The sequence below is a fragment of the Hippopotamus amphibius genome, chromosome 6 (assembly GCF_030028045.1).
Source record: "Hippopotamus amphibius kiboko isolate mHipAmp2 chromosome 6, mHipAmp2.hap2, whole genome shotgun sequence".
In the NCBI taxonomy this organism is placed as follows: domain Eukaryota; kingdom Metazoa; phylum Chordata; class Mammalia; order Artiodactyla; family Hippopotamidae; genus Hippopotamus; species Hippopotamus amphibius.
The window spans coordinates 170,308,090-170,332,010 of NC_080191.1; the positions used below are offsets into that span (position 1 = coordinate 170,308,090).

The window sequence follows — 23,921 nt, forward strand, 5'->3', positions numbered from 1 at the left end:
TTTTAACTGTTTTTAAGTGTACAGTTCAGTGCTGTTAATTACATTCACAGTGTTTTGCAACCATCACCACTGTGTTTCCAAAACTTTTTCAGCACCCCAGACAGACTCATTAACCATTCTTTCCTGCCAGCCCCTTTTCTGGAGTTTCTAATCTCTATGAATTTGCTTGTTGTGATATTTCATATGTGTGTTCATACAGTATGCGATCTGTTGTGTCTGGCTTCTTTCACTTAGCATAATGTTTCCAGGGTTCATACAAGGTTTTGTTGTGTATCAGTACTTCATTCCTTTTTAGGACTGAATAATTTTATGGGTGTATTACATTTTTTTCATTCACCCATTGATGGACATTTGGGTAATTTTCACCTTTTGGCTGTTTGAATAGTGCTGATATGAATATTCATATACACGTATTTGTTTGAATATTTTCATTTCATTTGTGTATATATCTAGGAATGGAATTGCCGGATCATATAATTCTATGTTTAGCTTTCTGAGGAACTGCCAGATTTTTCCACGTCTGCACCATTTTACATTCCCACCACAACGTGTAATGGTTCCACTTTCTGCACATCCTAACCAACACTTGTTATTTTCTGTTTTTTGGGGTTTTTTAAATTTTTTATTTTTTTAGAGTCATCCTAGGAGGTGTTAAGTGGTATCTTAGTGTGTTTTTAAATTGTGGTAAAGTATACATAACAAAATTTACCATTTTAACCATTTTTAGGTGTACAGACCAAGGCATTAAGAACATACACATACGTGTGCAGCCATCACCACTGTCCCTTTCCAGAACTTTTTCATCGTCCCAAACTGAAACTGCATACGCACTAAGCAATAATTCCCCAATTCTCTCTCCCTCCAGTGCTTGGCAGCCATCAATCACTGTTACTTCCCGCCTCTAGGAATTTGATTACTTTAGGTACCTCATATAAGTAGAATCATAGTAGCTATTTGTGCTTTTGTGTCTGGCTTTTTTCTTCCTTCTTTTCCTTCCCTCCCTTTCCTTCCCTCCCTCCCTCTCTTTCTATCCTGCTCTCTCTCTCTCTTTCTTTTTTCCAAGAGGGCAGTTTGGCAACTTAAAAAAAAATTGAAGTATAATTGACTTACAATATTATATTAGTTTCAAGTATACAGCAATGATTCGATTTTTTATACAGTACAAAATAATCACCACCTTCTTTCAATTAGCATAATGTCAGAGTTCATCCATGTTGTAGCATGTGTCAGAATTTCATTTCTTTCTATGGCTAAATAAGATTTCATGGTATCTGTTTACCATGTTTTGTTTATCCATTCATCTGTCATTGGGTCCTTGGGTTACTTCCATCTTTGGCCTCCACCTTTTGGCTGTTGTGAATAATGCTGCCGTGACCATTGGTGTACAGTGTTTTGTCTGTGTCCCTGCTTTCAACTCTTTTGGATACATACCCAGAAAGGAACTGCTGGATCATATGGTAATTCTATGTTTAATTTTTTGAGGAACTGCTTTTCTTCCATAGCAGCTGTACAGTCTTAAACACTCCCACCGGCAATGCGCATGGGTTCCTTTTTACCATATCTTTGTCAGCACTTGTTACTTTCTGGTTTGGTTTGGTTTGGTTTGGTAATTCTGGAGTTAATCCTTTATCAGATATGATTTGCAAATATTTTGTCATTCTGTAGGTTGCCATTTCACTTTATTGATTGTGTCCTTTGATGCACAGAAGTATTTAAGTTTGATATAGTCCCATTTGTCTATTTCTGCTTTTGTTACTTGTACCCCTTGACAGGAACTAGGGAGACACGGAGCCCTGTCTTGGCCACACCCACTTGGGCGTGGCGCTTCCTGCTTTTTGCGTTAGGGAGGGGGAAGAGCGGGTTGTGGCTGAGTGCCACAGATTCTCACTTTTCTTACTGAGATTTAGTGCGGGGTGGGGGGGTGTATATTTCTTCTTTTTCTTTAGGCTCTTAGGACAATTTTTTAGGGACTTTATTCGACCAGTTTTTTTATATCTTTCTCTAGTTATGGTTGTTTTGTTGAAGAAAGGTCTGCAGATCTCCTTACTCCACCGTTCTGCAAGTTGATCCTCCTCGCTTTGTTTTTCACGTAAATTTTATTGACATATACACTCAAAAGTGTACAAATCATCAGTCTACAGTTCAGAGTAAACGTGTCTATGTTACCAGTATTATGGTCAAGATCTAGAGCTTTGCCAGAACTCCTGTGTCCTCTCGGTGTGGCCCTCTTGCAGAACCTATTCACTCACCATTCCTGTAACTATTGATGTTATTTAGGCCTGTAACACCGTAGATCATATTTGCCTTTTTCTGAACCTTTTTAAAAATGGAATCTTGTACTCTTATGTGTGGCTTCTTTAGCTCATGGTTAGATTGGTGAGATACATGTGGTTACAGTTTCTTTTCATTGCTGCATAGTACTATGTTGTATGAATATTAAATAGTGAAAGCAGTGAAAAATTCGATGTCCTGTTTGGCTATGATGAGTAGTGCTACTGTGAACATTTTTATACTTGTATTTTGGTGAACATATGTTTACATTTCTGTTGGATGTAGAGTGGGATTTGGGGGGGGGGGGTCATAGAATGTGGTTAAAGAGTTAAATCCTTTCCCGTGCTATATGAGAATCTGTCCTTCAATTAAATCTCTAGCTTTGTTCCCCCCAAAACCTAATGAGGGTTCGAATATCAATGATGTTACTAGGTAGCTAGCATTGCTTGTGGTAAAAATTCTTTTTTTTTTTTTTTTTTTTAACATATTTGTGTGTGTGTGTGTATATGTATTGGCTGCGTTGGGTCTTTGTTGCTGTGCACGGGCTTTCTCTTGGAGAGCGGGGGCTACTCTGCATTGTGGTGCGTGGGCCTCTCATTGTGGTGGCTTCTCAAGTTGCGGAGCACTGGCCCTAGGTGCGTGGGCTTCAGTAGTTGCGGCACATGGGCTCATTAGTTGTGGCATGCAGGCTTTGTTGCTCCGCGGCATGTGGAATCTTCCTGGACCAGGGCTCTAACCCGTGTCCCCTGCATTGGTAGGCGGATTCTCAACTACTGCGCCACCAGGGAAGTCCTGGTAAAAATTATTTCTGATTGACAAATTACCTCTCTGTTGGGAAGAATGATAGCACAGAGTGGGACACTGTGCTTTGTGCTTCTCTTGAATGTAGTGACCATCATAACTGGGCATGTTCCTTGTGGGGAATCTGTGCCTGTATTGTTGATAAAAGAGATGTTGGCTTCTGTGGAGTAAATGTTACCTGGCTTCCTTGCTTTCGTGTAGTTAAATCAATGCAAAGTTGGCCTTATGGTCATTTTCTGAGTTTGAATATTTAGTAGAGCCTCTGACCATCCCTTGGTGGATGTTACAGGTAGGGTAAGCCTTAGGAGATACTGTCAAGCAGTTTCCAAAATGGTTTTACCAATTTACGCTCCTACCCGTAGTGTATGAGCTGTAGTTACACCTTGCCAACACCCGTTGTTGTTTTTTTTTCTTTCCTCACTCCCTCCCTCCTTCCCTCCTCCCCTTCCTTCGTTCCTTCAATTTTGGTAGTATACTTACATTTTTTTCAGCATTTTATTATGAAAAGATTTTAGTATAGAAAATTGAAAAAATTTTATGGTGACCTCTCATATACTCATAACCAGATGTGACAACATTTTGCTATACTTGTTGTCATATATCTTTTCATCTATCTATCCATCAGTCTCTTATTTTTTCATTTCATTTCTCCTTAAATATACATATAAGTATGCATATTAGAGACCAATATTAGTTTATAACTTTTTTCTTTTAATGTAAAATTTACATATAATTGAAATGTACAAATCTTAACTGTACCTTCACTGAGTGTTCACATAAGTATAACCCTTTGTAACACAAACCCCTATAAAAATACAGCACATTACCATCATACCTGAAATTCCCCTCATGTCCCTTCCAGTTAAGCCTTACCTCCACTCCACAAAAGGCAACCACTGTTTTTATTTTTTCCTACCATAGATGAGTTTTGTCTGTTCTAGAACTTCATATAGGTGGAATTCTATTAGTTTCCTAGGGTTGCCATAACAAACTACCACAAATTAGGTGGCTTAAAATAACAAATTTATTTTCTCACGATTCTGGAGGCTGGAGGTTCAGACACATGTTCTCTTGAAGACTCTCGGGGAGAATCTGTCCTATGCCTTTCTCTTAGCTCCTGGGTGTTGGCGACAGTCCATGGTGTTCCTTGGCTTGCAGCTGCCTAACTCCAGCCTCTGCTTCCACAGTCACATGACATTCTCTCTGTGTCTGTACAAGGCCATCTCTTCTCTGTGTCTCTCTTTCAAGGACACCAATGGTATTGGATTAAGGGCCCACCCTTCTCCAGTATGAACTCAGTTATGTCTACAGCAACTCTTTTTCCAAATAAGGGCATATTCTTGGATACAGGGGTTAGCACTTCAGCATATCTTTTGTGGGGACACAATTCAACCCGTAGCAGTAATCCATACAGAGTGTATTCATGTGTGCAAGGTTCTAATATTCCAGATTCACCCCTCTGTGGTTATTAGTAGTTTATTTCCTTTTAAGTATCGTTCTACTATACCTTTTTTTTTTTTAATCTTTTTTTATTTTTTTATTTTTTGACCGTGCTGCATGGCTTGTGGAATTTTAGTTCCCCCACCATGGATTGAACCCAGGCCCTTGGCAGTGAGAGGATGGAGTCCTAACCACTGGACCCCCAGGGAGTTCCCTTGTTCCACTATACTTTGTTGGTTGTTCTCCAGTCCCTCAGCTGTTTCCAGCTTTTGGCTATTTTGAACAAAGTTGCTGTGAAGATTCTTGTACAAGTTTATTTTTGTGGTCATATGTTTTCATTTTTCTTGGGCAAATACTTAGGAGTGGAAGTGCTTGGTCCTTTAGAGTAGGTATATGTTTGGTTGTAAAATAAGCTACCAGGTCTTTTTCCAGAGTGGTTGTATTATTTTCTAATCCCAGCAACAACATATACAAATTCTGGTTTCTGTTCATCTGTCTTAGTTAGTTTGGGCTGCTGTAACAAAGTATATGGAATGGGTTGCTTAACAATAGAAATTTATTTCTCACAGTTCTGGAGCTGGAAAGTGTAAGATCAAGATGCTGGCCAACTTGGTTCCTGGTGTGGGTGCTAATCCCATTCATGAGATCTCTACCCTTGTGACCTAATTATACCTCCCAAAAGCCCTGTCTCCAAATACCATCACATTGAATTAGGTTTTCTGCATGGATTTTGAGGGGACACATTCAATTCACTTACAGCATCCTCACCAACATTTGCTGTTATCCGTCTTTTTAATTTTAATCCTTCTGATGGATTTATGGTAGTATCTCATCATAGTTTTAATTTGCAGTTCCCAGGTAACTAACGTATTGAGTCTTTTTTCATTTTTTATTGGCCGGTCACTTGTATATCTTCCATTGTGAAGTGCCTACTTGAATCTTTTGCCCCATGAGTTCTTTATCTTTGTATTACTGAGTTGTGGGAGTTCAGTAGTGATATATATCAGTACTTTGCCAGATGTTTTGTGACTGTTTTCTGTGGTCTGTGGTTTGCATATTTGTTTTCTTAATGGTGTCTTTTGATAAGCTATAATTTTTAATTTTCATGAAGTCTAATTCATAAACTTTTCCTCTTACGGCTATTACTTTCTGTGTCCTAAGAAAACCCTAGGAGTATGAAAATATTCCCCTTTTCTCCCCTAAAAACTTTACAGTTTTAACTTTTATGTTTAGGTATCTATGGTCCATTTCAAATTAATTTTTGGATAGTGGATGAGCTAGAGGTTCAGGTTAATTTTTTCCTTGAGTATTATTTACTCCTTTATCACTTGTAAAGGCCTTTCTTGTAAGTGTAGGTCTATATTACATTGATTGATTTGTTTTTTGTTTGTTTTTTATAAATTGATTTATTTATTTTATTGGCTGTGTTGGGTCTTTTTTTGCTGTGCACGGGCTTTCTTTAGTTGCGGTGAGTGGGGGCTACTTTTTGTTGTGGTGCGCGGGCTCCTCATTGCCGTGGCTTCTCTTGCTGTGGAGCATGGGTTCTAGGTGCGTGGGCTTCAGTAGTTGCAGTACATGGGCTCAACAGTTGTGGTTCATGGGTTTAGTTGCTCCACAACATGTGGGATCTTCTTGGAGCAGGGATAGAACCCGTGTCCCCTGCATTGGCAGGCGGATTCTTAACGACTGCGCCACCTAGGAAGCCCCAATTGATTTGTTTTTAATATTGGTTTTATTTATTTATTTGGCTGTGCCAGGTCTTAGTTGGGGCACGCGGGATCTTTAATTGCGGCATGCAGGATCTAGCTCCCTGACCAGGGATTGAACCCCAGGCCCCCTGCATTGGGAGTGCAGAGTCTTAACCACTGGACCACCAGGGAAGTTCCACCATTGATTGATTTGTTGATTCTAATGTTTAAATCACAGTTTCTTGATTACTGTAGCTTTATGGCCGTGAGTAGGCTGGGACCTGGAACTCTTTACTGAAGGGTTTGCAACTGGACAGCCATCTCCTCAAGCAACAGAATACAAAAACAAAACCGTAAGGGACTAAAAATAACAACTACATACATGGGCAGTTGGGGCAAATTATGAACAGTAAGACACAAAAATGCTGAAACCCAGCTGCCACTTTTGAGGTGCTGGGAGCAGTAGCAGGGTATTACACATGATCCCTGCACACAGCACCACCAAAAGGGTGTCCCGACCCACCAGTGCACTCCTACCCTCACCCCATGTGAGGACCTAGCTTGCCCCCGCTTGGGGAGCGAACAAGGGCACCTGTTACTTGTTTTGATTGAGATTGCATTGAATCTATAGTTCAATTTAGGGAGAATTGACATCTTAACAATACAGAGCCCCCGTACTCATAAAAATAGTATATTTCTCCATTTATTTAGATCTCTATTCCTCTCAGTAGTGTTTTGTAGTTTTTCAGTGAGGATGTATTACATTGTTACGTGTAACATAACAGAAAGATATATTTAAGTTCTAACCCCTAATACTTCTGAACTGTGACCTTATTTGAAAATAAGGTCTTTACAGAGGTAATCAAGTTAAGGTCCTCAGGGTGGGCCCAAATCCATCATGACTGGTGTCTTCATAGAAAGGGGAAGTTTGGACACAGACACACAGAAGGAAGGTGATGTGAAGACACGCAGTGAGAATACTATGTGAAGACAGAGGGTTGGAACGATGCATTTGTAAGCCGAGGAACACCAAAGATTGCTGGCACATCACCAGACGCTAGAAAGAGTCAAAGAATTCTACAGGTTTCAGAGGTAGATCGGTACTACTGAGCAAATGTAATTTAATTGGGTGTAGAAACTGTTTCCATGATGGTGCAAGCAGAGTCAAACTGAGGGATGGAAGAATAATTTTATAAACAGCCTAATTGTTCAAGTTAGGTTTTATTGTTTGTTTTTATTTTTGGTTCAGTACTGTACATTTAGTTCTTCAGTTTACTTGGATTTTTCTTTCAGAGTGAAATAAAAAGTATGGGGATAAATTTCCTTTCGTGAATCCTGTCTGCTTAAGAAGAACACTCACTATAAGGAAGCAGTATTACGTAGAGTGGGGACATTCAATTTCAGTAGTTTACGAGAGAAGTTTTAGAGCTGACCAACACGAATGAGTGTTGTGAATTGCTTTCAACAGGTGACACTTATTGATTGTCATAGTTGCTTCTAGTCTACAAAAGATTTTTTCAGATTTGTCATATACTTAGAAATTGTTTAAGAAATAGTAAGTAATTGCTGCATAGATCATTGGAAGCATATTAAGGCAGTTTAAATTTGTGTTTTCGCTTGAAAAAGTTACTGGTCTTAGTTTAGATTTACCTGTGTAAAAACCAGTAAACTTTAAAAATCTCAGTAGTTCCATAAAAGAATTTTTCCCCCTGCCTTGGGGCTTGTGGGATCTTCGTTCCCTGACCAGGGACTGAACCCAGGCCCTTGGCAGTGGAAGCATGGAGTCCTAACCACTGGACCGCCCTGGGGAATTCCCCTCCTTTTTTTTTTTTTTTCCTTTTCCTGGCCTCAGCGGGCAGCATGCAGGGTCTTAGTTCCCCAACCAGGGATTGAACCCTCACCCCCTGCAGTGGAAGTGCAGCATGTTAAGCACTGGACCACCAGGGAAGTCCCCCGGTTTTTTTTTTTTTAATTACAGTTTTCTCCTTGCCAGTGTTAGTAGTTAAGCATCTTCTGTAAATTGCATGTTCTTTTCCTTTGCCCATTATTGTAGTGTTTTTCTTAATCTGTAGAAGTTCTTGTCATATTCTGTACGTCAGTTCTCTACTCATTTATGTATTTGCAAATAACTTCTCCCAGTTTGTTGTTTTTAACTTAGTGATGTTTGTCATCATATAAACGTTTGGTTTTGTGATTTCTTCTGTTATTCAGGAAATCTACCCTATCTTAAGATTTTGAATATCATTTGTATTTTCTTCAGTCATTTTTAGTTTCCATTAAGTTTTTTAAAATTCACCTGCAATCTGAGTGTTGTACAAAATGGGCATCTTAACTCCCCCCCGCCCCCCCCAGAAATTGACATTTATAACCATACTGCTTGGTGAATGATACATCCTCATTGTGTATTGTTTCCCTAATCAAACAACAATCTGCTTGGTTTCTGGAGCTGTTTGGGGGATTTTCTTTTTTTTTTTTAACTGTTTCTCGATAGCTGTGTCAGTACCACACCTTCATTTAATTATACTTGATTATGTGTTTTGATATCTAATATAGTAAATCTCTCTTCATTGTTCTTTTCCTAAGTTATCTTAGCTATTTTTTATTGTGTCTGATGTATAAAGGGATTTACTTTTTTTTTTTTTTTTGGCCATGCTGCTTGGCTTCTGGGATCTCACTTCCCCATCCAGGGATTGAACCCAGGCCATAGCAGTGAAAGTGCTGAATCCTAAACACTAGACTACCAGGGAACTCCTGAAGTGATTTACTTTTTAATCAAGTTTTGTTTATTGTGGTAAAATGTGCATAACATGAAATTTACAATCTTAACCATTTTTAAGTATACAGAGTTCAGTGGCAGTCAGTACTTCGTACTGATGTGCAGCCATCACCCCCGTCCGTCTCCGGACTTTTTCATCTTACGCAGTTGAAACTGTACCCATTAAACAGTATCTCCCCAATTCCCCCTCCCTCTAACAAACCCCTGGCAACCATCATTCCACTTTCTTTCAAACTTGACTACTTTAGGTACCTCATATAAGTAGAGTCATAGTAGGTATTTGTCCTTTTGTGTCTGGCTTATTTCACTTAGCGTGGTGTCTTCAGGGTTCATCTGTGTTGTAGCATGTGTCAGCATTTCATTCTATTTTATATGACCAAATAATATTCTGTCATATGTATTTACCACGTTTTATCTATCGATTCATGTCAGTGGACACTTGGGTTGCTTCCACCGTCTGGCTGTTGTGAATAGTGCTGCTATGAACGTGGTATATCTGTTTGATACTGTTTGATATCCCGCTTTCAAATCTTTTGGATATGTATCTAAAAGTGGAAGTGCTGGATCATACGGTATTTCTATGTTTAGTTTTTTTAGCAGCCGCCTTACTGTTTTCCATAGCAGCTGTACCATTTTACACTTCCACTGGTAGTGCACAAGGATTCCAATTTCTTCATCTCCTTGCCAACACTTGTTATTTTGTTTGTTTTATAATAGCCATTCTAATGGGTACAAAGTGGTATCTCTTTGTGGGTTTGATTTGCATTTCCCTAATGACTAGTGATGTTGAGCATCTTTTCATGTGCTTGTTGGCCATTTGTGTATATCTTTTTTGGAGAAATATGTATTTGCTATTATTGTAGGGTTACTTTTTAAAAATTCCTTTACTGTTATTTTAAGGGCTTATAGAGAAAGAGCTAAATACTCATGTATGTATTTGTGTGCCATTTTGAACCAGAAAACCTCTGGCTGCTGCTGCTGCCCTTTTTTTTTTTTTTAATTTATTTATTTACTTATTTGTCTGTGCTGGGTTGTGGCATGCGGGATCTTTAGTTTCAGCGTGCAAATTCTTAGTTGCAGTACGTGGGATCTAGTTCCCTGACCATCGATCGAACCTGGGCCCCCTGCATTGAGAGTGCAGTCTTAGCCACTGAACCACCAGGGAGGTCCCTGACCTTTCTTTTAAAATGGAATTCCATTAAGAAATATTGCTGTAGCTGTTAATAATTGTATGTTTATTTAAATTTTGTATTTTTATATTAATATAGGTTTAATGGAAGATCAAAGCTAGCCATAGAATTCTGTGTTGCTTATAATATAATTTTCTTTCTTGATCTGAAACAGTTGATGACTATCAGCCAGTTCGCCTATTAAGTAAACCTGGGGAATTAAGAAGAGAATACGAAGAGGAGATAAGCAAGGTGGGTACTAAATAGTTGTTCTTTTTTGGAAAAATTTTCTGCTGTGTTTATATACAGTTTTATGTGCTTATATAAATAAATAGTATATACGGAAATCTTAATTTTAATGAACTTTATAAAGGCTCCATTTTTTACATGTGTTCAAAATAGTTTAAAACTAGCTTTAATTTATTTATACATACTTAATGCTCTTCTCATGTGATAGTGACCTGTAAGCATTTAAGTATGAAGGAGATTTTTTAAATTTCCCTGAGCCTTTGAGCATAAAGGATGGGGAAAAGGTGGTAGATTATGGGTGTCTTAAGTCCATTTAGGATGCTATAACAAAAACACCATAGACTGGGTGACTTTAAACAACAGACATTCATTTCTCACAGTTCTGGATCTGGGGAGTGCAAGATGAAGGCACTGGCAGATCTGGTGTTGGGCCTGCTTCCTAGCTTGTGGACAACTGCCTTCTCACTGTGTTCTCACATGGGAGAGAGAGGGGAGCAGAGATAGATCATCTCTTGTGTCTCTTCTTCTAAGGGTGCTAATCCCCTTCCTGATGACTCCGCCCTCATACCGCCCAAAGGCCCCATCTCCAGATAGCATCCCGTTGGGAGTTAGGGCTTCAACACATGAATTTTGGAGACACAAACAATGCATTTAGGTGCCGGAAGCATAAAGGGCTAACTGTGAAGTTCCTAAGTAGGAAAGAGGGAGTGTTGCTTACAGCCTTGAACTTCACTGGTACTAGGAGAGCCCCAGGACTCCCTCACCCTAATTTGTGTAGAGCAGTGTTGTCCAATAGAAATACGATGTGGGTTCATATATAATTTAAAATTTTCTATTAGCCACATTTTTTAAAGTTTTTTTAAAAAAAAGATGAAATTTAGTGTTTATATAAGCATTTTACTTAATCCAGTATATCTAAAATATTTTATTATGTAAGCAGTATAGAAAGTATTGATTATTTTTTCTTATTTAGTTTTCATTTGTATATTTTGTACTTACAATACATCTCAGTTTGGACTAGTCACGTTTCAACTGCTCAATAGCCACATGTAGCTGGTAGCTGCTGTATTGGACCATGTGAGCTCTAGAAGAACTAATAAATATAATAGTTAATTGTCAGCATATTGTCTAAACAATGTCGTTAAGTAAGGGTTTTAAAGGAGTAATTTAATCTTTGCAACAATTTAGTGAGAACAGGTTTTATCAGGATGCTTTTGAGTACAGGTGAAAGAAAATTATAATTTACTGGAATTCCAGAGGTTTGTAGAGGCTCCAGGGTTGGTTTCACCCAGACCTCTAGTTCCATTTTTGCTAACTTCTGTCAGCTGGCTTTATTCTCAGGCTAATAACAAGATAGCTGCACATTTCTGAACCTGAGGTGCATTTACAACGATATGCAGAGGAAGAAGCAACTATCTCTTCCTTTAAGAGCAAGAAAACTTAAAAGTTCCTTAACAAACCTTTCCTCATGTCTCCCTTACTTGAATTGGAGCCAAAGACTTGTTCTCAAGTCAAATTCTTTATATTTCTTAAGTAGTTCTTATGTTATTTCTTTCAGGAAGTATAGTTTAAATGCCCACAAGCATGGCCTTTGGTCCTAGAAGCTGAGTTTGAGTTTCCACCCTGCTGCTTACTGAGCTAAGAAACGTAGATCACTTACTGATCTAGGAAAGCTTTACTGTGTCTTTCTTCATCTATAAATCTTATAATAACCATTGTGGTGGTTTCTTTAGCAACTGTTCCACCCCCGCCCACCTTGTTTGGAGATTCATCCCAACTTCAGGGATAGACCTTGGTTAGTTTAAGTCAGTTTTTATCATTCCACCCCCTTGCTAGGGTTTGGTTCAGAAACCTATGCCAGGGCTTCCCTGGTAACACAGTAGTTAAGAATCCGCCTGCCAATGCAGGGAATACAGGTTTGATCCCCGGTCCAGGAAGAGCCCACATGCTGCAGAGCAACTAAGCCCGTGCGCCACAACTGTTGAGCCTGCTCTCTAGAGCCTGTGAGCCACAACTATTAAGCCCATGTGCCACAACTGCTGAAGCCCACACACCTCAGTGAAGAGTAGCCCCCACTCACCACAACTAGAGAAAGCCCATGCGAAGCAGCGAAGACCCAACACAGCCAATAAATAAAAATAAATAAATTTATTTTTTAAAAAAAGAGAGAAGCATATGCCAAAGTGAGAACATGGCCTTCTGTTAACTGAGGAAAAACATCACCTAGAAAGACTCCCAAAAGTGTGTGGCAGTGTAATGGACAATGTGAGGAGGGATGAGGCTTCGATCACGGTTTCATTGGACTGACTGGGGAAGGCTTCCTAAAGGGGACCTCTCCATATTCGTACTTCACATGAGAAATTTTAATTTCTGACAATTTGTTCTTGTTTTTACTTTTACTAGTCTTATTAAGAAATATTGCAAGTATACTAAAAAGTTCAGAGAAGGATTGTTCTTCATTACGTATTTTTAAGGTGGAGGCAGAGCGACGAGCCCATGAGGAGGAAGAAAACAAAGCCAGTGAAGAATACATACAGCGGTTGCTGGCTGAGGAGGAAGAAGAGGAAAAGAGACAGGCAGAAAAAAGGCAAAGAGAGATGGAAGACCAGCTGAAAAGTGATGAGGAGCTGGCAAGAAGGCTGAGCCTCAATCTTGTAAGTTTTAAGAAAGAACTTTGAAGGATTTATATTCCCGTTGCTTTGACTGTGTGATTTTGGACAATCTAAAGAGGAAGCGTTCACCATAACTAGCAACTGTCAGTTATTTCTGACATATTTGCTCAACTTTTTTGGCATAGTGTTATATATTTGCTCTAATCCAAGTATGCTTTAAAAAAATCTTTTTATAAGTTGTTAGTCAATTCAGTTATGTAGGTAAAGCTGTTGCATAGAAAATGAAAGCTCCATTTCCCCCTCCCACTTTGCCACTCCCATTCCTATTCTGTTACATCAGGCTCTTTCCCCAAAAGTTAGCACTGTTAACAGTTTCTTATAACTTTTTTTTTTCACCTAAAAAGGATGGATGAATCACACATTTTTTTGCTGACCTTTTTCATCTGACATTTCTTACAGGTTTTTCATGTTACTGTGTATAGTCTATAATTCTTTTGTAATAGTTGCAGAATATTCCACTGTGTGGATGTAAATCACTTTTTGAAAGTGAAGCACATTAATTCTTTTTTTTTTTTTTTTTTTTTTTAAACTTTTTTTTTTTCTGGCCATGTTGTGCGGCTTGCACGATCTTAGTTCCCCAACCAGGGATCAAACCCATGCCCCCTGCAATGGAAGCACAGAGTCTTAACCACTGAGCACCTTTAGGGAAGTCCCTAGATTTTGTTATCTTGCTGTAGTTCAATTACTGCCTAGGGGACAGTGAATTAAAGACAGGATAATAAAACACATACCGTAAGACCAAAGGGTACAGTGGGACCCAGTGATTTGAAAGAACCTGGCAGAATCCCTTGTAGTTCTTTTAAAATACAGAATCTCTGGGGGTGGAATTTAGGGATTACCACTCCTGGAGGCACCTAGGGAAGTCTGATATGCATTCAGGTTTGAGAGCCTCTAAAAACAATTCCTTTGCCTTCAAACAACAAATATCTTAAAATATACTTACCAAAATGAAGTATATCCAGAATTGGTTTTTTTCCCCCCATTTTTGAGAGGGCTGCCATTCATAATAATATATGCCCTTTTAAAAAATATATTTTCTTGGACTTCCTAGGTGGCGCAGTGGTAAAGAATCTGCCTGCCAATGCAGGGGACACGGGTTCGAGCCCTGCCCTGGGAAGATTCCACATGCCATGGAGCAACTAAGCCCGTGTGCCTAAAAAAAAAAAAATATATATATATATATATATTTTCTTTTAAACTTTAAGTGGAATAGCTTTGGAACGATACACAATTGAGAAATTAAAGACATAGACCATGGAACTTTGGAACTTCCCTGGCAGTCCAGTGGTTAGGACTTAGTGCTTTCACTGCTGTGGGCCTGGGTTCAGTCCCTGGTTGGGGAACTAAGATCCTGCAAGCTGCACAGGGTGGCCAAAAAAAAAAAAAAAAGACACAGACCAATAGAATAAAAAATGGGATAGGAAAGAAAATACATCAAAGAGGAAAATCTGGTGTCAACTTTGTCTTTCAAGAGTTATTGTTTTAATTCTTCTTGTTTTCACATGGGATTATAAGAGCAGATCTATTGATATTTTAGAATAATTTTTGGTTTACCTGTAAAAGTTTGATGGTGCAAGGCCAAATGTCTACCACCACCAAGTATATTAATTTTTCCAATGGTGTAGTAAGAAACTTATGAGACTGCATGAGACAGCAAGTAAATATTCATGATATTTATTGTATGCTCTTAAATTCCCAAATTAAATTATTTTACATAAAATAACTTCTAGATATAACCACAGCTCTTTGAATTTTTTGCTACAGATTAAGGTAGTTATAAATATGTAAAATTATTCATTAGAAAAATTAGCAGAAATTAACAGCTAATGAGATTAGTATCATCATGTTCTTTGTGTTTATAATGTCGAGTAAAAATGCAGTTTAGACCACCTTAGAGAATCTTGTTTATACTAATTTTTGCATGTTCAGTATTATTTGAAGCATGTATAGAATTTAAACATGAGCATAATTCCTGAAAAATTATGTTGTGGATTCTGAATTAATAGCTTATTTTAAATTCTTTTTATGCTTTTTCTGTTGTTGAAGAATAATTTCTGTGAGGAATGTGTCTTGGCTTCGCCCTTGAATTCCAAAAAATCTGATCCGGTTACAACCAAGTCACAAAAGAAAAATAAGAACAAACAACCAAACACTGGAGATATTCAGAAGTAAGTGGATATAGTTTACTGCTGTATTAAAACTTGGCCCACCAGCTCTGCATGAAAATCCTCCAGGTGGTCAGAGATTGATATAAAGTGAAAATAAGAGAGGTGCTCACACAGCTTAGATTTCTGACTAACACAAAGAGGGACATGAGGCCTTTTTTACCTTGATTGCTCAGGATTCCTATGTTGTTCCCATTTTCTCAAAATTAATTGGAATCCGTTTTCTCTTGGATTGGATTCAAGTGAGAAAAACTAGTCCCATAGAAGGTCATCCTCATTGAAGGAGTTTACAGTTTGGCATCTAGATCATTCCCCCACCCTCTTTTTCCCAGTTTACATATTACATTTCTTCCTTACTGTACAAAAAATATGAATGAGGCCAACAATGAAGTGAATTTAGTTGCCCCACAGTGCCCCTCTTAGCAGCAGGAAGAGTTGATGACTCTGAGGATATAAGCTTTCCCATAGTATTTCATAGTTGAAAAAGTTTATCAACTACAATCTAGACTTCAAAAACATGTAAGGGCTTTTGGGTCAAATGGGTAAATATGTGCAGGTAATTTCCCTCCTTCCAAAATTCATGGAAATTTAGGTTTTGAGGTGGTGGGAATTTGAGATAGGGAGATGGAGATACATGGGAAGAGGACAGCATTAAATGAGGTGGTTGCTATTAAAATAAAAAATAGACATGCAGCATCAATATTGTTAATGCTGATATTATGCAGAGTAGAAATCAAGAGAAAACCATTAAAAGGAGAAAAGCAGGGATATTTCATGTTGATATATTATTCTGCGTAAAGGATATAATTCATCAATCTTCATGAATCTAAATATATACTTTGAAATATAAAGATAAAAATTTACTAGAAATACAAGAATAAACTGATGAATTTAAAAGCAGAAATGGAAGGAACTGAAAAATTAGTGGATTAAAGGTAAAGCAAAGTTAAAAACAGATAAGGCCTAGTCTCTGAATATATAAAGAATTCTTATAAATAAACAACAAACTAGATAGAAGTAATAGTTGCACAACTTTGTGAATATACTAAATGTGCACTTTAAAATGGTTAATTTTATATTATATAAATTTCACCTCAAATTTAAAATAATTAACAAAAAGATTACTAAAGTGCTTTGAAAATTAAGAAAAACTACCAGGTAACTCATTGGTTGAAGAATAAATCTTGATGGAAATATAGAACTGAAAATATTATACATCAGAACTTCTGGGATATGGGGGACTTCCCTGGTGGTGCAGTGGTTAAGACGCCATGCTCCCAATGCAGGGGGCCTGGGTTCCATCCCTGGTCAGGGAACTAGATCCCACATGCATGCTGCAACTAAGAGTTCGCATGCCACAACTAAGGAGTCCACCTGCCGCAACTAAGACCCAGTACAACCAAATAAATATTAAAAAAAAAAAAAAAAGAACTTCTGGGATATGGCTGAAGTAGTATTTAGAAAGCTTTAAATGCCATATCAGAAAAAGAAGAAAGACTGAAAATATATCTAAAATGACAGTCCATAACAAAAAAGAAGCAAATTCACAGGCTGATAACTAGTGGTTACCAGTGGGTAGAGGGAAGAGGGGAGGGGCAATACAGGGGTAGGGGATTAAGAAGTACAGGCATTAGGTATAAAATAAGCTACAAGGATATATTGGACAACATGAGGAATATAGCAAATATTTATTATTCGTTTATTTATTGGCTGTGTTGGGTCTTCATTGCTGCACATGTGGCGAGCAGGAACTATTCTTCATTGCAGTGCATGGGCTTCTCATTGAAGTGGCTTCTTTTGTTGCAGAGCACCAGCTCTAGGCGCATGGGCTCAATAGTTGTGGCTCACAAGCTCAGTAGTTGTGGCACACAGGCTTAGTTGCTCTGAGGCATGTGGGATCTTCCTGGACCAGGGATTGAACCTGTGTCCCCTGCATTGGCAGGCAGATTCTTAACCACTGCGCCACCAGGGAAGTCCCATATAGCAAATATTTTACAATAACTATAAATGGAATAAAACCTTAAAAAATGTGAATCACTGTATTGTATACCAGTAATTGATATTGTATATCAACTATACTTCAATTTTTAAAAGAAAAAAGAATAATTCCAGAAATACGTTGCTGGCTTTTCTAATACTAGAAAATGAATCAGTGCAAGTTAACCTATTAACTGTTTAAATGTGAAAAGAATGACAATAATTCGTAATAAAGTAGGAATAGAAAAAAACTTAACCTGCTGAAGGATATCTACCCAGAAAACCTATATCAGATGTCATACTTTATGGTAGAAAATAGAAATTATTCTCCTTTTAAGACCAGGAAAACATAAGGGTGATCTGCTATTTACCACTGCTGTTCAGTGTCGTACTGGAGATTTTAGTCTGTACAATAAGACAATAAAAGGAAATAAAACATTATAAGCTTGGTAAGGAAGGAAATAGAAGCTATTGTTATTCAGAGGTGGAATAATCATATAGAAAGCCCTAGAGTTCAGAGATGCATTTTTAGAATTAATTAAGAGATTAGCAAGTTTGGTAGATATAAAAATCTATACAAAAAGTGTATTACAAAACTGACTTTAATAAAGATTCTGTTTATAGTAGCATCAGAAAATAAAAAGTACTTAGAAATAAATTTATTGAAAAATCAAAAAGTCCTTATTGGAGAGTGTTATAAAACTTTTACTGTATTTAAGACATATGTAGTAGTTATAGGTTGGAAGATGTCTAATGTTACAAAATTGCTTAATGTCAGATCTCTCCAAACTCATCTACAGATTAAATGCATTTGAAATCAAAATCCCAAACTTGTTGCTTTGGCCCTGCTGCACAGCATGTGGACTCTTAGTTCCCTGACCAGGGATCAAACCCGTGCCCCCAGCAGAGGAAGCACAGAGTCTTAACCACTGGACTGCCAGGGGAAAGTCCCCCAACCTTTTTTTTTAGTCTTGCATTCTGATTTTAAAATTTACGTGGAAGAGAAAGGGCCTTCAGATGCTCCTGAAGAAAAATAACGTGTGGTGGAGGGATGGGTGCTTCAAGTTTATAGTAAGTAAACGTGTGGTATTTGCACAGGGATGGGTAGACAAAGTGATGGGACAAAATAACAGACAGCTTAGAAGCACACCACAGCTTATAGAACCTTTATGCTAGTTTTGTGTTTTTAAAATATGTTCACAAATCTTTGATAATTCCTCCCTTCAAAAGGCTAAGCCTAATTCCCCTCTCTTTGAATGTGGGCTGGACTTAAGTATACGAATAGGATTAGCAGAAGGGACATTGTACACTTCAGAGACTAAGTCCTAAAAGGCACTGTGTCTTTTCTGTTTTGGATTATTTGCGCTGGGAAAGTTAGCTGTCAGCCCTATGGAAAGTCCCACATGGTAAGGAACTGGGACCTTCTGCCAACAACCAGGGAGGAGGTGAGACCTGCAGAATAGCCTTTGTGCATGAGCCTGCTTGGAAGGTGATCTTCTAGCCCCAGTCAAGCCTTCAGATGACTAGCTGACATCTTGACTGGACGCTCGTGAGAATCCTAAGCTGCAACTACCCTGCTAAACTGTTCTTGAATTCCTGACCCTCCGAAACTGAGATAATGTTTGTTGGTTTAAGCCACTAAGTTTGGGGTACTTTGGGTAATAACATAATAATAGTCATTGCTGGTCAGTGGGAAAAGAATGTACTTATCAATAAATGCCTCTGGGACAATTGATAGTGGGGGGGGAAATTAGTTCGGACCTCCATTCATACTATCTCTAAAAATTAAGGTGAATTAAAGACCCATTAAAAAGACAAGGGAATTCCCTGGCAGTCCAGTTGTTAGGACTCAGCGCTTTCACTGCCAGGGCCAAGCTCAGTCCCTGGTCAGGGAACTAAGATCCCGCAAGCCAGGCAGCACTGCATGCATGCATGCATAAATAAGTAGGTGAGTAATTACATACATACAATAAACACAGGCACGCATGCACACTTACAGTAAAACTTTAGGAAGATAACAGAGTATCTGTAGAGAGGAATGTTTTAAAGTGCAAAACAAAGGGGCTACGATAAGATTAAAAATGTCTTTATCAAATTACCTTTAGGGAATAAAAATATAAGCTGCCCTCTAAAAGAAAGCTTTCAACTTTTTTACTGGAAAAAAGATTACTATTAAAGAATACCCACCTATTTGTGAGAAAAAGAGATGGATAGAAAAAGAGGCAAAAAACTTGGACATCGGGAGTTCCCTGGTGGTCCAGTGGTTGAGACGCCGAGCTCCCAATGCAGGGGGCCTGGGTTCGATTCCTGGTCAGGGAGTTGGATCCCGCATGCCGCAACTAAAGTCCCGTATGCCAGAATGAAGATCCTGTACGCCACAACTAAGACCTGGTGCAGCTAAATAAATAAAATACTAAAAAAAACAAAAACAGAAACAAAATTTTGACATCACAGAACATGAAAGCTGAAAGCTAATACATATGTGAAAAGATATTGAACTTTATTAGTAATCGAGGAAATGCAAATTCAAATTACAGTGAGGCAGGGGCTTCCTAGGTGGCGCAGTGGTTGAGAATCTGCCTGCCAATGCAGGGGACATGGGTTCGATCCCTGCTCCAGGAAGATCCCACATGCCGTGGAGCAACTAAGCCCGTGCGCCACAACTATTGAGCCTGTGTGCTGCAACTACTGAAGCCCCCGCCCCTAGAGTCCAACAAGAGAAGCCACGGCAATGAGGAGCCTGCACACCACAACGAAGAGTAGCCCCCACTCACCGCAACTAAAAAGAAAGCCCACGCACAGCAAAAAAGACCCAACACAGCCAATTAAATAAATAAATAAATAAATTTATTAAAAAAGAAAAAGTACAGTGAGGCAGATATAGAGAACAGACTTGTTATTGCCAAGGGAGAAGGTGGGTGGGAGGGAAGGGTTGGGATTTGGGATTAGCAGGTGCAAACTAGTATGTATAGGGCAGGTAGACAGCAAGGTCCTGCTGCGTGGCACAGGCAGCTACGTTCAGCATCCTGGGATAAACCAGGATGTATGACTCAGTCACTGTGCTATACAGCAGAAATTAACACATTGTAAATCAACTATACTTCAATAAAATTTTTTAAAAATTAGGTCATTTCACAGTATATACAAATATTGAATCATGTTGTATACCTGATACCAGTGTAACGTCGTATGTCAATTACACCTCAATAAAAACAACAACAAAATTAAAATTATGGTGAGGTAACATTTTCTACTTACCCTATTGGCAAAATTAAACTTTCTGGCGATATTAAGTGTCCTAGAGGATAAGGAGCACTGACATTCTAGGTGGGAGTATAAAAGGTTGACACTCTGTGACCCTGGAGAATAAAAAGACGTGCAGAAGTGTTCCCAGGAGTACTGTTAGTAGCCGTAAAGAGCCAGGAGCACCCGCATGTCCCACAGGAGACAGAATCCTGTCACTTTGCAGCAGTGACAATGAATTCTGGCTGAGGAAAACGCGTGATTTGGGAAGGTGTTGCGTGAAGAAAACAAGTTGTGGAAGGATGCACGTAGTATGATTCCATACGTAAAGTTCAGAAGTCATGCAGTACTAAGCAGTGAAGTGTTTAGGGGTACCAGTGTGTGGTGAGACTGTTTTTAAAAGCAAGAGATGAGAAACTCATGGTAGTCATTGCCTCTCAGCTGAGGCACAAACAGAAGGCCCATGAAGAATTTTAAAATCATTGGTTTTTTTCCCCTTAAACTAAGTATAAGGATTTTTATCACAATGTAAGTTTTTAAAACTTTTTTTTAAGTATACATGTATTAAAGTTAATCTGAAGTGTAATTTCTGAAGAGTTTCTGCATATGTATAAACCAAACTCCAGGTTAAGATACAGACTATTTCCCAAAAGTTCACTCATATCCTTTTCCAGTCAGTATCTCCATCCTGTAACTGTGATGGATTATGATTCTTTTTGTAAAATGTTTTATCTATCTATCTATCTGTTGGCTGCGTTGGGTCCTCATTGCTGCGCATGGGCATTCTCTAGTTGCAGAGAGCAGGGGGGTACTCTTTGTTGCGGTGCATGGGCTTCTCAGTGCGGTAGCTTCTCTTGTTGCAGCTCTAGGCACAAGGGCTTCAGTAGCTGCAGCATGCAGACTCAGTAGTTTTGGTGCACGGGCTTAGTTGCTCCACAGCATGTGGGATCTTCCCAGACCAAGGTTCGAACCTGTGTCCCCTGACTTGGCAGTTGGATTCTTAACCACTGCGCCACCAGGGAAGCCCCCTGTATTATGATTCTTGCATATGTTTTGTAGCTATTTTCTTGTAAACTATTTGTTTTCATGAGGTAGACCTATGTATATAGTCGGGGTTTTTTTTAAACAATTTTTAAAAATAAATTTATTTATTTATTGGCTGCATTGGGTCTTCATTGCTGCACATGGGCTTTCTCTAGTTGCTGTGAGCAGGGGCTACTCTTCATCGTGGTGCATGAGCTCCTCATTGCAGTAGCTTCTCTTTTTGTGGAGCACAGGCTCTAGGCGAGTGGGCTTCAATAGTTGTGGCTCATGGGCTTAGTTGCTCCATGGCATGTGGGATCTTCCCAGGCCGGGGCTTGAACCTGTGTCCCCTGCATTGGCAGGTGGATTCTTAACCACTGCACCACCTAGGAAGTCCCTATAATAGTTTCTTATAAAGATCTATAAGACGTAAGTGAAAAAAGGAAATCACAGAAGAATGGTATTGCTTTAAAAGAAGATAGTGTGCACTCTATAGAAATCATTTTTTAAAAGATTGGTTACATATGAGGAAGCAAATACGGAATGGAAAGGGATGATGACACGTTTCCTATATGTATTCATACATTACTTGGTTATTATAAATAAACAATATCCAGGAGAGTTCATAAATCTTCACCAGTTAATTTGGATGATATCTGATCACATTTTGTTTTGTTCCCTGCTTGTGGATTTCAGAACAGCTGTTAAGCTATAATAATTCTATGTTGGTTCTAATATACTTGGTTACTAATATCTAACATTGGCAGAAGGAATTGTTTAGCTTTGGGAAACAAAATTAAAATGAGACTAAATCTGGACTCTTGTTTTATCACCTGAGAGATAGTTCTTTGTCTCATAAGTTTGCAGAATAAATATTTAGGTTGATGCAACAAAATATGTGGTTTAGATACAATTTTATCTATAAGGAATATTTATTTGTTCTTTATATGAGATCTTTGGATTTTATTTTAATATTATATATGCTACACATTGGTGCTTTGGACACAGTGGAACTTACTATTTTACATACTTGCAATCAGAATTTTTTCCATTTTTTCTTTAATTATAAAAATAAAAGCTAGCTGCTCTTTGAAAATCACTGTGTGGCCCACTTGAAGACAGCCAACATTTGTGCCATTTTTAAGCATAGTTGTGTATGTGTTTGGATTTTTTACAATTGAAAAAGTACACCTAACATCTCATAACCTGTCCTTTTATTCCCATTTCTTTTACATTTTCCATTACGTTACAAACTTGGTATTTTCCGTGGCAAACAGTGTATTAAAGATGCTTAGATATTTAGAGATGTGCTCTTTATGCTGATACATTGATAAATCTTTTGTCTCTAAGCAGATAGTTGGTATAAAATATGTATATATTAAAATCTCCATGCCAGAATGGTAAAGAATCTAGTCATGGACCATTTTTCAAATAGAGATAAAAAAATGTAGAATTTTTGGCATTAAAAAGAAACTAACATATTCCTTCTCCTGATTTAAAATGTCATTTCCATTACTTTTGGGAAGACTATACAGTCTTAGCTTGTTTTGATGCTAGTACCTACCTATTTAAATTCTTTTGAGATTTTTTTTTTTATTTATTTGATTGCATTATATCTTAGTTGCAGCATTCGGGATCCTTCATTGCAGTGTGCAGGCTTCTCTCTAGTTGTGGTGTGTGAGTTTAGTTGCTCCACAGCATGTGGGATCTTAGTTCCCTGACTAGGGATCAAATCTGCGTCCCCTGAATTGGAAGGCGGATTCTTAACCACTGGACCACCAGGGAAGTCCCTAAATTCTTTTGAGGATAAAGGAATAATTTAGATTTGACTTTTACTTCCTTTTCTGCTATTTTTCAATAGAATATCAACACTCAAGACTTTTAAGTTTTGCTCCAGAGAGAGACCAAAATACCTGAGACAGGGAAATGAAATACACTCTTTCTGATAAATCAGCCAAGCAGCAAGCCAGACAGTCTTCAGCATAAATAGCTAATCTGGCTTTATTATATTGGATACATGCTATTTTTGTCTCAAAGCATTCAAGTTTTGGCAAACTTTTTGTTTGTTTGTTTGTTTTAAGGTATTTGTCACCTAAATCTCAACTTGGATCAGCATCACAGTCTGAAGTTGTACAAGAAGACAGGAAAAGCTCCGTGTCTAAGGTGTGTGGATGCTAAAGATGTTCTTGGCTTGGCAAGTTTTTTGTCACTGTAGTAAATGGAACACCCTTTCTTAGTCATCTTAGGCTCCCCTTGGCTAGGAGTCAGCAGATTTTTCCTCTAAAGAGCCAAATAGTAAATATTTTAGGCTTTGTGGCCCAAATGGCTTCATTCACAACTATTCAGTGATGCTGTTGTCATGTGAAAGCATCCAAAACAGTATGTAAACAAATGAGCTTGTCTTTGTTGCAGTAAAACTGTTTATGAAAACAAGCACCAGGCTGAAT

At 38.3% G+C, this 23,921-nt stretch overlaps 1 protein-coding gene across 2 annotated transcripts in view; it reads left to right on the forward strand.

Moving 5' to 3' along the window:
- Window positions 1-23,921, forward strand: part of RNF168 (ring finger protein 168) — a 28,476-nt gene that overhangs the window by 1,495 nt on the left and 3,060 nt on the right. The window contains exons 2-5 of one of the 2 annotated variants that reach the window (XM_057737958.1): window positions 10,321-10,397; window positions 12,869-13,048; window positions 15,113-15,234; window positions 23,556-23,637. In XM_057737958.1, coding sequence (XP_057593941.1) covers window positions 10,321-10,397; window positions 12,869-13,048; window positions 15,113-15,234; window positions 23,556-23,637 — 461 coding nt within the window. The remainder of the gene's footprint in view (window positions 1-10,320; window positions 10,398-12,868; window positions 13,049-15,112; window positions 15,235-23,555; window positions 23,638-23,921) is intronic. The other variant, XM_057737959.1, reaches the window with a different exon arrangement.